The 13592-nt window shown below is 38.1% G+C and overlaps 1 protein-coding gene across 1 annotated transcript in view; it reads left to right on the forward strand.

Annotated features, from left to right (window-relative positions):
- The first annotated feature begins 10242 nt into the window (after positions 1 to 10242).
- SH3BGRL (SH3 domain binding glutamate rich protein like) overlaps positions 10243 to 13592 on the forward strand; it is a 138323-nt gene continuing 134973 nt past the window's right edge. Inside the window, exon 1 of the mRNA XM_041741765.1 lies at positions 10243 to 10518. Within this exon, the coding sequence (XP_041597699.1) occupies positions 10474 to 10518 (45 nt within the window). The 5' untranslated portion in view covers positions 10243 to 10473. The remainder of the gene's footprint in view (positions 10519 to 13592) is intronic.

A 13592-nucleotide genomic window follows, 5' to 3' on the forward strand; every position in this document is an offset into this window, starting at 1 on the left:
GAAATAAACGACAGCCTGAGGAAGAAAAACCTACGTTTAATTGGGGTTCCCGAGGGCGATGAAAGGGACAGAGGGCCAGAATATGTATTTGAACAAATCCTACCTGAAAACTTTCCTAATCTGGGAAGGGAAACAGGCATTCAGATCCAGGAAATAGAGAGATCCCACCCTAAAATCAATAAAAACCGTTCAACACCTCGACATTTAATAGTGAAGCTTGCAAATTCCAAAGATAAGGAGAAGATCCTTAAAGCACCAAGAGACAAAAAGTCCCTGACTGTTATGGGGAGGAGTATTGGGTAACAGCAGACCTCTCCACAGAGACCTGGCAGGCCAGAAAGGGCTGGCAGGATATATTCAGGGTCCTAAATGAGAGAACATGCAAGCAAGAATACTTTATCCAGCAACGCTCTCATTCAAAATGGAAGGAGAGATAAAGAGCTTCCAAGACAGGCAGGAACTGAAAGAATATGTGACCTCCAAACCAGCTCTGCAAGAAATTTTAAGGGGGACTCTTAAAATTCCCCTTTAAGAAGAAGTTCAGTGGAACAATCCACAAAAACAAGGACTGAATAGATATCATGATGACACTAAACTCATATATGTCAATAGTAACTCTGAACGTGAACGGGCTTAATGACCCCATCAAAAGGCGCAGGGTTTCAGACTGGATAAAAAAGCAGGACCCATCTATTTGCTGTCTACAAGAGACTCATTTTAGACAGAAGGACACCTACAACCTTAAAATAAAGGAGAACCATTTACCATTCAAATGGTCCTCAAAAGAAAGCAGGGGTAGCCATCCTCATATCAGATAAACTAAAATTTACCCTGAAGACTATAGTGAGAGATGAAGAGGGACACTATATCATACTCAAAGGATCTATCCAACAAGAGGACTTAACAATCCTCAAAATATATGCCCTGAATCTGGGAGCTCCCAAATATTTAAATCAATTAATAACCAAAATGAAGATATACTTAGATAATAATACACTTATACTTGATTACTTCAATGTAGCTCTTTCTATACTCGATAGGTCTTCTAAGCACAACATCTCCAAAGAAACGAGAGCTTTAAATGATACACTGGACCAGATGGATTTCACAGATATCTACAGAACTTTACATCCAAACTCAACTGAATACACATTCTTCTCAAGTGCACATGGAACTTTCTCCAAAATAGACCACATACTGGGTCACAAATCGGGTCTGAACTGATACCAAAAGATTGGGATCGTCCCCTGCATATTCTCAGACCATAATGCCTTGAAATTAGAACTAAATCACAACAATAAGTTTGGAAGGACCTCAAACACGTGGAGGTTAAGGACCATCCTGCTAAAAGATGAAAGGGTCAACCAGGAAATTAAGGAAGAATTAAAAAGATTCATGGAAGGGAGACAGAACATAAAGACTCCTAACTCGGGGAAACGAACTAGGGGTGGTGGAAGGGGAGGAGGGCGGGTGTTGGAGGGGAATGGGTGACGGGCACTGAGGTGGACACTTGACGGGATGAGCACTGGGTGTTTTTCTGTATGTTGGTAAATTAAACACCAATAAAAGTTAATTAAAAAAAAAAAAAGATTCATGGAAACTAATGAGAATGCAGATACAAGCATTCAAAATCTTTGGGATGCAGCAAAAGCAGTCCTGAGGGGGAAATACATTGCAATACAAGCATCCATTCAAAACCTGGAAAGAACTCAAATACAAAAGCTCACCTTACACATAAAGGAGCTAGAGAAAAAACAGCAAATGGACCCGATGCCCAGCAGAAGAAGAGAGTTAATTAAAATTCGAGCAGAACTCAATGAAATCGAGACCAAAAGAACTGTGGAACAGATCAACAGAACCAGGAGTTGATTCTTTGAAAGAATTAATAAAATAGATAAACCATTAGCCAACCTTATTAAAAAGAAGAGAGAGAAGACTCAAATTAATAAAATCATGAATGAGAAAGTAGAGATCACTACCAACACCAAGGAAATACAAACGATTAAAACCATATTATGAACAGCTCTACGCCAATAAATTAGGCAATCTAGAAGAAATGGACGCATTCCTGGAAAGCCACAAACTACGAAAACTTCAGCAGGAAGAAATAGAAAACCTGAACAGGCCAATAACCAGGGAGGAAATTGAAGCAGTCATCAAAAACCTCCCAAGACACAAGAGTCCAGGGCCAGATGGTTTCCCAGGGGAATTCCATCAAACGTTTAAAGAAGAAATCATACCTATTCTACTAAAGCTGTTTGGAAAGATAGAAAGCAATGGAGTACTTCCAAATTCGTTCCATGAGGCCAGCATCACCTTAATTCCGAAACCAGACAAAGACCCCACCAAAAAGGAGGATTACAGACCAATATCCCTGATGAAGATGTATGCAAAAATTCTCAACAAGATACTAGCCAATAGGATCCAACAACACATTAAGAAACTTATTCACCATGACCAAGTAGGATTTATCCCCGGGACACAAGGCTGGTTCAACACTGGTAAAACAATCAATGTGATTCATCATATCAGCAAGAGAAAAACCAAGAACCATATGATCCTCTCATTAGATGCAGAGAAAGCATTTGACAAAATACAGCATCCATTCCTGATCAAAACCCTTCAGAGTGTTGGGATAGAGGGAACTTTCCTCGACATCTTAAAAGCCATCTATGAAAAGCCCACAGCAAATATCATTCTCAATGGGGAAGCACTGGGAACCTTTCCCCTAAGATCAGGAACAAGAAAGGGATGTCCACTCTCACCACTGCTATTCAACATAGTACTAGAAGTCCTTGCCTCAGCAATCAGACAACAAATAGACATTAAAGGCATTCAAATTGGCAAAGAAGAAGTCAAACTCTCCCTCTTAGCCGATGACATGATACTCTACATAGAAAACCCAAAAGCCTCCACCCCAAGATTGCTAGAACTCATACAGCAATTTGGTAGCGTGGCAGGATACAAAATCAATGCCCAGAAATCAATGGCATTTCTATACACTAACAATGAGACTGAAGAAAGAGAAATTAAGGAGTAAATCCCATTGACAATTGCACCCAAAAGCATAAGATACCTAGGAATAAACTTAACCAAAGAGGTAAAGGATCTTTACCCTAAAAACTATAGAACACTTCTGAAAGAAATTGAGGAAGACACATGAGATGGAAAAATATTCCATGCTCATGGATTGGCAGAATTAATATTGTGAAAATGTCAACGTTACCCAGGGCAATTGACATGTTTAACGCAATCACTATCAAAATACCATGGACTCTCTTCAGAGAGTTAGAACAAATTATTTTAAGATTTGTGTGGAATCAGAAAAGACCCCGAATAGCCAGGGGAATTTTAAAAAAGAAAACCATAGCTGGGGGCATCACAATGCCAGATTTCAGGTTGTACTACAAAGCTGTGGTCATCAAGACAGTGTGGTACTGGCACAAAAATAGACACATAGATCAATGGAACAGAATAGAGAACTCAGAAGTGGACCCTGAACTTTATGGTCAGCTAATATTCGATAAAGGAGGAAAGATTATCCATTGGAAGAAAGACTGTCTCTTCAATAAATGGTGTTGGGAAAATTGGACATCCACATGCAGAAGAATGAAACTAGACCACTCTCGTTCACCATACACAAAGAGAAACTCAAAATGGATGAGAGATATAAATGTGAGACAAGATTCCATCAAAATCCTAGAGGAGAACACAGGCAACACCCTTTTTGATCTTGGCCACAGTAACTTCTTGCAAGGTACATCCACAAAGGCAAAAGAAACAAAAGCAAAAATGAACTATTGGGACTTCATCAAGATAAGAAGCTTTTGCACAGCAAAGGATACAGTCAACAAAACTAAAAGACAACCTACTGAATGGCAGAAGATTTTTGGAAATGAGATATCAGATAAAAGGCTAGTTTCCAAAATCTATAAAGAACTTATTCAACTCAACACCAAAGAAACAAACAATCCAATCATGAAATGGGCGAAAGACATGAAGAGAAATCTCACAGAGGAAGACGTAGACATGGCCAACATGCACATGAGAAAATGCTCTGCATCACTTGCCATCAGGGAAATACAAATCAAAACCATAATGAGATACCACCCCACACCAGTGAGAATGGGGAAAATTAACAAGGCAGGAAACAACAAATATTGGAGAGGATGCAGAGAAAAGGGAACCCTCTTCCACTGTTGGTGGGAATGTGAACTGGTGCAGCCACTCTGTAAAACTGTGTGGAGGTTCCTCAAGGAGTTAAAAATAGACCTGCCCTACAACCCAGCAATTGCACTGTTGGGGATTTACGCCAAAGATTCAGATGCAATGAAACGCCCGGACACCTGCACCCCGATGTTTGTAGCAGCAATGTCTACAATAGCCAAACTGTGGAAGGAGCCTCGGTGTCCATCGAAAGATGAATGGATAAAGAAGATGTTGTTTATGTATACAATGTAATATTACTCAGCCATTAGAAACGACAAATACCCACCATTTGTTTCAACGTGGATGGAACTGGAGGGTATTATGCTGAGTGAAGTAAGTCAATTGGAGAAGGACAAACAGTGTATGTCCTCATTCATTTGGGGAATATAAAAATAGTGAAAGGGAATATAAAGGAAGGGAGAAGAAATGTGTAGGGCATATCAGGAAGGGAGACAGAACATAAAGACTCCTAACTCTGGGAAATGAACTGGGGGTGGTGGAAGGGGAGGAGGGCGGGGGGTGGGGGTAAATGGGTGACGGGCACTGAGGTGAACACTTGACGGGATGAGCACTGGGTGTTATTCTGTATGTTGGTAAATTGAACACCAATAAAAATTATTCATTAAAAAATAGAGAAAAGATATTTTCTTAGTCTTTCATCCACCAGTGCATACAGAAGGGTGGAGACCAGAGCATCACTGAGTAACATTTTTGGTGGTTTAATCCAACATGCAATGGTCTTTGAATACCATTAAAACTCTAGGCAGTCTTGGGCATCCTGAATGGCTCAGCTGGTAGCTCTGCCTTCAGCCCAGGGCCTGATTCTGGAGAACCAGGATCGAGTCCCACATCAGGCTCCCTGCATGGAGCCTGCTTCTCCCTTTGCCTGTGTCTCTGCCTCTCTCCCTCCCTCTCTCTCTCTCTCTCTCTCTCTCTCTCTCTCTGTGTGTGTGTGTGTGTGTGTGTGTGTGTGTGTCTCATGAATAAACAAATAAAATCTTTAAAAAAATAAAATAAAAATCTAGGCAGTATTATTTTGGAAACACCCATACACAGTGTATCAACAATTTTTTAAAAATCTAAATGTACCTATCTTCTTACTTAAATATAAATGTTAAATCAAAAGTATTAATATGTTATAACTTGGTTTTTAAATTCAAAATTACTTGGCACCAAGTGATTCATTAAATCATGCTTGACAGTGATATTTCTGCAATTGTTAGATATACTTGGGAATTCTGCTACTATAGAAGAAAAATCTAAATTCCAAATTGTTTTCAAGTGAAATGAAATACTGGTGAATGCTAAATTTAACATTTAAAGAAGTTGACGTGGTAATGTTTTGCATATATTTAATTAAGCATTTCTTTTTTAAAAAAGATTTTATTTATTTATTCATGAGAGACAGAGAGAGAGAGAGAGAGGCAGAGACACAGGCAGAGGGAGAAGCAGGCTCCATACAGGGAGCCCGATATGGGACTGGATCCTGGGATTCCAGGACCATGCCCCGGGCCGAAGGTAGGCACTAAACCACTGAGCCACCCAGGGATCCCCTAATTAAGCATTTCTTAATTATGATTTTGTAGTCTTCTTTTTGTATTATGGGATAAATAATACTTTTACTTTCTCAAAAGTTTAAAAATAGGAAATATTTCTGCTTCTGGCAATGTACTGGATGATTTGAAACAACCTTCTTGCCAAAGGCAATTTAAAATTTTAAAGGACACTTTACAAAAACCTTAAAAATATCAACAACCTTGGCAAGAAAGTGAGGTATTACCAGAGTAAGAAATGGGGATTGATTTCAATTTCAAAGGACTCAGTGATAAATCAGATCTGCTTTTGCCTGGGGACCATTTGCCAAGAAAGGAAATGAAGCTTCTAAGCAGACCTTCTCTTTTAAAGATAACCCACCTGGAGATTCCTAACCCTGAGTGGGGTGTGAGAGCATAAGCAGTCTCCATTTGAGAAGGGAAAGTGCTGTTCTGAAGAGACAAGTATCAGTTAAGGCAAGGAGGTAGAAAGAACAGAGAGAGGGTTGAAGGTGTAGGAGATTCTTTCCATCATAAACAGAATCCCTAGTGAATATAGAAAAAAGTTTTGAGTGGTAGGAAATATGGAGACTGAAATTGAGGTAGAATTTCTGAATAGAAGGTGTCTTCTAGCTCTTATCCTATGCAATATGTATGACATTTCTACCAGAAATTATTAGACTCTTGTTATGGAACTTTTCCGTGACAGATAAGCTCAATTATGTTTAATTCTATCTGTTCACCTATTCCTACACCATATACCCCAATTTTACCACTATTATGTACAGCTCACTGAAACTGTGTTAAACCCACCAGCTCAGAATTTGGCCTAAAAATTCAAAACAGGAAACCAAAATTTATATTTTGTGTAGAGCTGTACTCATTCTGACCATTAACCATATACCCTTTGCTGAGAACCTGGCTCAGCAAAGGGTACATGGGACAGAGAAGCATTTGTAGGAATTTACCTGCCATATCAGAAAAGTGCTAAAGATAGGGACCTGATATATCAGGAAACTCAGTGAAGGAGGAGAGGGGAGTAAAACCTGCTAAGAACTGTCCTTAGGCTCCACTATTTACAACCATAGTCATAAAATCTCCACTCATAGCTCCTTAGCCCCATTCTTGTGATTGGGGTAACATCAAATAGTTTCTTAAGGAAATCAACATTTCTTTCCAGTCTAGACCAGGGCAATGCTGGGTCCAAATTGTAACATTGTGACAATAGGCTGGAGTCCTATCTAGTATGCCAGCAATTCCATGTTTAAGAATTTATTCTGGGGCAGCCTAGGTGGCTCACTGGTTTAGCGCCGCCTTCAGCCCAGGGCCTGATCCTGGAGACCCGGGATGGAGTCCCAAGTCAGGCTCCCTGCATGGAGCCTTCTTCTCCCTCTGCCTGTGTCTCTGCCCCTCTCTCTCTCTCTCTCTCTCTGTCTGTCTGTCTCTCATGAATAAATAAATAAAATCTTTTTAAAAAAGGATTTATTCTGAAAGAATTATTAAAGATGTGGGCAAAAATTTATTGATAAACATATACTGCAGCATTAACTACAATATAGAATAATTTAAAATAAGCAACATGTCCAATAATACAGAACTGGTTACATAACTTTTGGAATATCTATAAAATGGAATCATATAAAACCTTTAAAAATCACATAGAATAATATTGGATAATTTTTAAAATATTTTCTAAGCGGAAAACAGCCATTTACAAAATGGTATGTATCCTATGATAGATTTTTAAAATATATTTATTCCCTTCCTCCCTGTTACTTTTCTCAACCCTTCTTACACACTGTCATCTATCTCTGACTAGGTTTAGAAGGGTTTACATCAACATATTAAAAGTGGTTATCTCAAGATACTTTCTTTCTTTACAATGTTTGCTAAGTTTTCTGAACATAGCATGCATTTATTTTATAATTTTTGAAAAATGTTGACTTTTGGTTAATAAATAGATTTCCTATGGCAATAGGTCACAAATACTATTTGAAAATTCTTTGATTCATCTTACTTTAATCTGGCCTTAACCTTTCCAGTCAAATAATATTAAAAATGATTTGGGGAACTGTTTTATGTAAGATTAAAATGAAGCAAAAATGACTATTATAAAATACACATTCCAGGGATAGTTGAATATAGTAAGGAACAAGTCTAATATAATCTATAATGTTAATTTCTAGGATAAAAATACTGGTAAAGCCAGCCCCCTCATGTATTCCTAATGTTGTCAATAAAGGCCAACAGATTTTATTTATATATAAATTTATTTAGCAAATTTTCACTTAGATTAATATGTCTGAATTTAAACTAAATTAAATACCAAGAATCAGCTTCCCATTCTGAGAGTTTTAGATAAGGCCCACTGAACTCATTACTCATTCTGCCATCCAGTGTTCTCCAGATGTAAATTTTATTATATGGGAATATAGAATGAATACAAGAGTTTTTCTTTCTTTCTCTTTATATATTTTTTTCAGTTGAAAAGAGGCCTTGGGTCCAAATAGAATACATGTTGATCACTAAGAGGCAGGAAGATTGACTATATATGCATGTGGCAAATTATGCCCATTTTGCCAAGTCAAAACCTTAAGGAAGATTTTCCTGTCCTGTGGGCTGGGAAGCCCAATAACACTCACCCTGAAATTAACAATGATGAAGATAGCTTATCATCCTGACTTATTTCTGCCTGATTATTTGTATAATAATTCTGAGTTTTATCTAGAAAAGGTAAGAGTTGGGCAGATGAGGACAGAAAAGGGTATAAGGACATGGGAGAAAAGTGAAGAATGGGACAGAAAGAGGAAAGCCATGTAAAAGAGAATAAATATGGAGATTGCAATGGGGGTGTCAACAATGATTATGCGAGGAAGTTACTCCGGAGAAGCAATGGGTAAGACTATGGAAAGTATAAGGTAGGATCATGGAGAGTGCTCCTTAGAAATATTAGGTTTGGTTTGATAGCCAATAAAGAACTATCTATAGTATTTTAGCCTACATTGTTTTTAGTGATATATTAAAGTAATGTTTTTTTTTTCTTTTTTTAAAAATCTTCACTTATTTATGATAGTCATCACAGAGAGTCATCACAGAGAGAGAGAGAGGCAGAGGCACAGGCAGAGGGAGAAGCAGGCTCCATGCACCGGGAGCCCGACATGGGACTCGATCCCGGGTCTCCAGGATCGCGCCCCGGACCAAAGGCAGGCGCCAAACCGCTGCGCCACCCAGGGATCCCTAAAGTAATGTTTTAGGAGAAAAAATAGCTAACAGTTACTGAGTGCTTGCCCTGTTCCAGGCAATGCGATACAATAATGATGGTTAAGAGGGTGGCCTTGGAAGTTGGTTGGAGTTAAGGTCTAGTCCTGACTCTGGAATTTATCAGCTATATGACATTGGGAAAATTACTTATTTTCTTGAGTGTCAGTTTCTTCATCTGTAAAATTGTTATAGTAATATCCACCTTTCAATGCTGTTGTATGGATCACATCGATTGAAAAAAGGGAAAACCTGTGGCCAGAGAACCGTTAGGAAAGTATTACAATTATTGAACCTAGACAAAAGTGATTACACTACTAGAATGGAGAGGGAGGAAAAACTGCAGAGGAAAAGTAAAGAATTAGGACAGATGGGATGAGCACTGGGTGTTTTTCTGTATGTTGGTAAATTAAACACCAATAAAAGTTAAAAAAAAAAAAGAATTAGGACAGATGACTGACTGAAAGTTTTTTATTTCTGTTCATTTGACATAATTTGGGAAAAAGAAATTCTACTCTGAAGTATAGGGTTCCTCTCTGGACATTATCAATTGTTTATACATTTCCTTAGAGCTAAAAATAATCGTCCGCTCCCTCTATTCATCATTTCAACATCTCTGCAACATATAATTTAAATTCCCTTTTCTTCAGTCAGTTAAAAAACAAAACAAAACAAATCATTCACTTTCTTATACTGTATTTTCAATTTTTTATTCTTTGCAATTTCTTCCTCCATTATTGAGTTTGGCAGTCAGGCCTCCTACAAATTTTCAGAGACCGTGTTCCCTATCATAACAAAAAGTAAAACTCAGAAAGAAAACTGGTCCTGCCATGTCTCGGTTTAGGGAAACCTGAAACTTTTCTTAAATCTTCTGTGGCTTTTCTCACTTCTTCAATGTCTAATTTCTGCGACCAGCTATCGTCAGAATAATCATTACATAATAGGAGTCTTAAAATGCACAAAACTTTGAAAGCATGGGCTTTCTTACTAGTGTCTGATTCAACATAGGGAGTCTTCATTTAAGGAAGATCTGTCTTATTTGCATACATTTCTGAGCAGGAAGTTATGTGCAGAACTTTCAGTTTCTGTGGGAAAATGTCCTTCATTCTAATATAATTTAATACAATGCTCCCTTTTGCTTTTTTTCTTTCTCCTCTGCTTCCTCTTGCGGAGAGAATCATCAAAAATAAATGTTTCAACAGATCTCGCGGTGCAATTCGAGACTCCCTATTTAAAAAAAATAGAAATGATGCAAAGGAGCCTGTATTTTCCAGGCTTTGGGACTGGGACTGCAGTATTCTGAGCTCAGTGAAAGCAGTCAAGGGAGGAGGCGGGACTCTGGCGAGTTCCCCTTCCACCTTCCCCCTCTTTCTTCTTCCCACCTCTCTTCCACTTCTAGCTGAATTCCAGCATTTGCTGCAGTTTCTCTCAAGCCCTTTGCAGGACCCAAACAACAGCGGCCATTGCTCCCAGGATGGTGATCCGTGTGTATATTGCATCTTCCTCTGGTTCAACGGCGGTAAGGAGGGTGGAGAGACCACCTTTGTTTTCCTACACACCAGTCTCCTGCTGCTCCAGAACCGTAAAATTGCAGAAGTTCATCTGGCAGCCACTACTTAGGAAGACACACGGTCTTCCATCCGTTTTCCCCTTCTCTTTCTTTCCTTTGTTGCTTCGATTCCATTTTTCTATGGAGTTTAGCTTTGTTTCCCTTACGATGTAAGATCACATTTCTACGTTGAAGGAAAGAGAAAGTTACTGAATTTTGGTAGATGGGAGATGGTGGTATTGGGTCTTTAAGGTTAGGGGAAGAAGTCAAGTAAAATCACACAGTGGTAAGTTTCAGGAGTGGGAAATTTGACATATGTGCTCTAGGTACTGAGATGAAAGGCAGGCATGCACTTCTGTAAAGATGTAAAAAGTGCTGATGACAATTGAGTGGAGGCCTACTGAAACACTGTGATTATTTTTGAAGTGAGGCCCGTTTAATCAAAGAGTTATTTTGCCAGTGTGTAGGAGAGTGTGTTTTAATTCAGTTTAAAGAGTGTTAGAACTAGGCAGAATGGGGGCGGGGGGATTGAGAACAATGATGCAAAGTTGTGGCGTTTTTTTTTTAACTAATGTGACAAAGGACCTGTTTTTTCCTTCCATAGTGTTCCTTATTATGATTTTTTTCCCCAAAAGACATAACTTCTAACAGTTTCTAACTGCTTCAAATATATTGAGAACTAAAAAGGGAACTAACAAGTAAGCAGTTTCTTATGTAGTGGCAGACTCCAGTTGCTGCTTCTTCAAATGATAGGACAGGTACCTTCTGGGTTCATGTACTTTTAATTTAGAGTAAGAATTCTTCAGCAGCTGTGGGAAGGAATAAGATAAACTGGGGTGCAACCTGAGTGTATATCCATGATAAATGAAAGTGCCTGTTTCACAACTCAAAAGAAAAGCTAACAGTAGCAAGAGTAGATATGTGAGTTCCTGATGTAGGATGTAGTAACTGCCTCCTTCTTCTGGGCTTTAGAACAGCAGCTATTTCATATTTTTACTGTTGTTTGTTTTGTTTATTTACCCCTAAAATGGATTTGGGATAAAACTGAAGGTTAAGTGAAATCACAAAAACCTTGAACTTTGAACTTCGTCTTTTCTGGCCACCATGCATGGGTATGTTTAGACAGTTTTCAGACAGAATACTTAACATTACAATTTTTGAGCAAATTTAGGTTGAAAACCTAAAACTTTTTATATTGCCTTTGAACCTTACCTCATGAGCTTCTTGCTTTATTATTATTATCCACTTATATTAATTATGATATTTCAGAGTAATATTTGAGTTCCTCAGAGTCTTACGCCCAACACAGTAATTGTAAAATTTTAAAGACCAGCTTAATAACTTTAGTTAAATTACTGATCAGAAGTTAGTTTCATTTTAGGTGATAGGCATTTCCAATACTACTTTTTATTCTTTGCTTTCTTGCTCATCTACCTCTCCCCCAAAAGCAGATTCAAAAAGAAACTCCTTTCAAAATTTCTATTAAAGAACAATTGTATTTCTGCCTTTGTAAAGACTTAGGTTTTTTAAAAGCCTTAAAAAAATGACTGCTATCTCTTTTTACGTATGCTGTTAGACTGGATTGCTGAAGACTATACAAATAGGAAATATATGCTATTTATGTTTTGTTTCAGTTTTTTATCTTATGAGTTACTAGAAATTTGTGTGTTGTTTCAGTAATTATAGTTCTTATGAGCTTGTTATCAAAATTATGCACATTGACAAAATAAATTTTTATTTTTTAAAAAGCATGAGTATTTTTAAATAGTACTAAAACAGGAAAAAGCGAGTATACTTCATTTATAACATAAATGTGCACTATTCAGGTTGCAGTACTAAGGTATTGTCATTAAGACTTCTACCAAATAGTTTTTAGCACACAATTTAGAGATTTGGGGGCAAAAATATTTTTTAAATTTATTTATTGGAGTTCAATTTGCCAACATATAGCATAACACCCAGTGCTCATCCCACCAAGTGCCCATCACCCAGTCACCCCAACCCTCCGCCCACCACCCGTCAACTACCCTTTGTTCATTTCCCAGAGTTAGGTGTCTCTCATGTTTTGTCACTCTCACTGATATTTTCACTCATTTTCTCTCCTTTGCTCTCCATTCCCTTTCACTATTTTTTATATTCCCCAAATGAATGAGACCATATAATGTTTGTCCTTTTCTGATTGACTTATTTCACTCAGCATAATCCCCTCCAGGTCCATCCATGTCAAAGCAAATGGTGGGTATTTGTCGTTTCTAATGGCTGAGTAATATTCCATTGTATACATACCCCATATCTTCTTTATCCAATCATCTTTCTATGGTCACCGAGGCTCCTTCCACAGTTTGGCTATTGTGGACATTGCTGCTATATAAACATCAGGGTGCAGGTGTCCCGGCGTTTCACTGCATCTGTATCTTTGGGGTAAATCCCAGCAGTGCAATTGCTGGGTCATAGGCCAGTTCTATTTTAAACTCTTGGAGGAACCTCCACAGAGTTTTCCAAAGTGGCTTCATCATTTAACATTCCCACCAACAGTGCAGGAGGGTTCCCCTTTCTCCACATCCTCTCCAACATTTGTTGTTTCCTGTCTTGTGAATTTTCACCATTCCCACTGGTGTGAGGTGGTATCTCATTGTGGTTTTGATTTGTATTTCCCTGATGGCCAGTGATGCAGAGCATTCTCTCATGTGCTTTTTGGCTATGTCTATGTCTTCCTCTGTGAAATTTCTGTTCATGTCTTTTGCCCATTTCATGATTGGATTGTTTGTTTCTTTGGTGTTGAGTTTAAGAAGTTCTTTATAGATCTTGGAAACTAGCCCTTTATCTGATATGTCATTTGCAAATATCTTCTCCCATTCTGTAGGTTGTCTTTTAGTTTTGTGGATGGTTTCTTTTGCTGTGCAGAAGATTCTTATCCTGATGAAGTACCAATAATTCATTTTTGCTTTTGTTTCTCTTGCCTTCATGGATGTATTTTGCAAGAAGTTGCTGTGGCCAAGTTAAAAAAAGGTGTTGTCTGTGTTCTCCTCTAGGATTTTGATGGA

Source organism: Vulpes lagopus, chromosome X (genome assembly GCF_018345385.1).
Source record: "Vulpes lagopus strain Blue_001 chromosome X, ASM1834538v1, whole genome shotgun sequence".
Taxonomy (NCBI): domain Eukaryota; kingdom Metazoa; phylum Chordata; class Mammalia; order Carnivora; family Canidae; genus Vulpes; species Vulpes lagopus.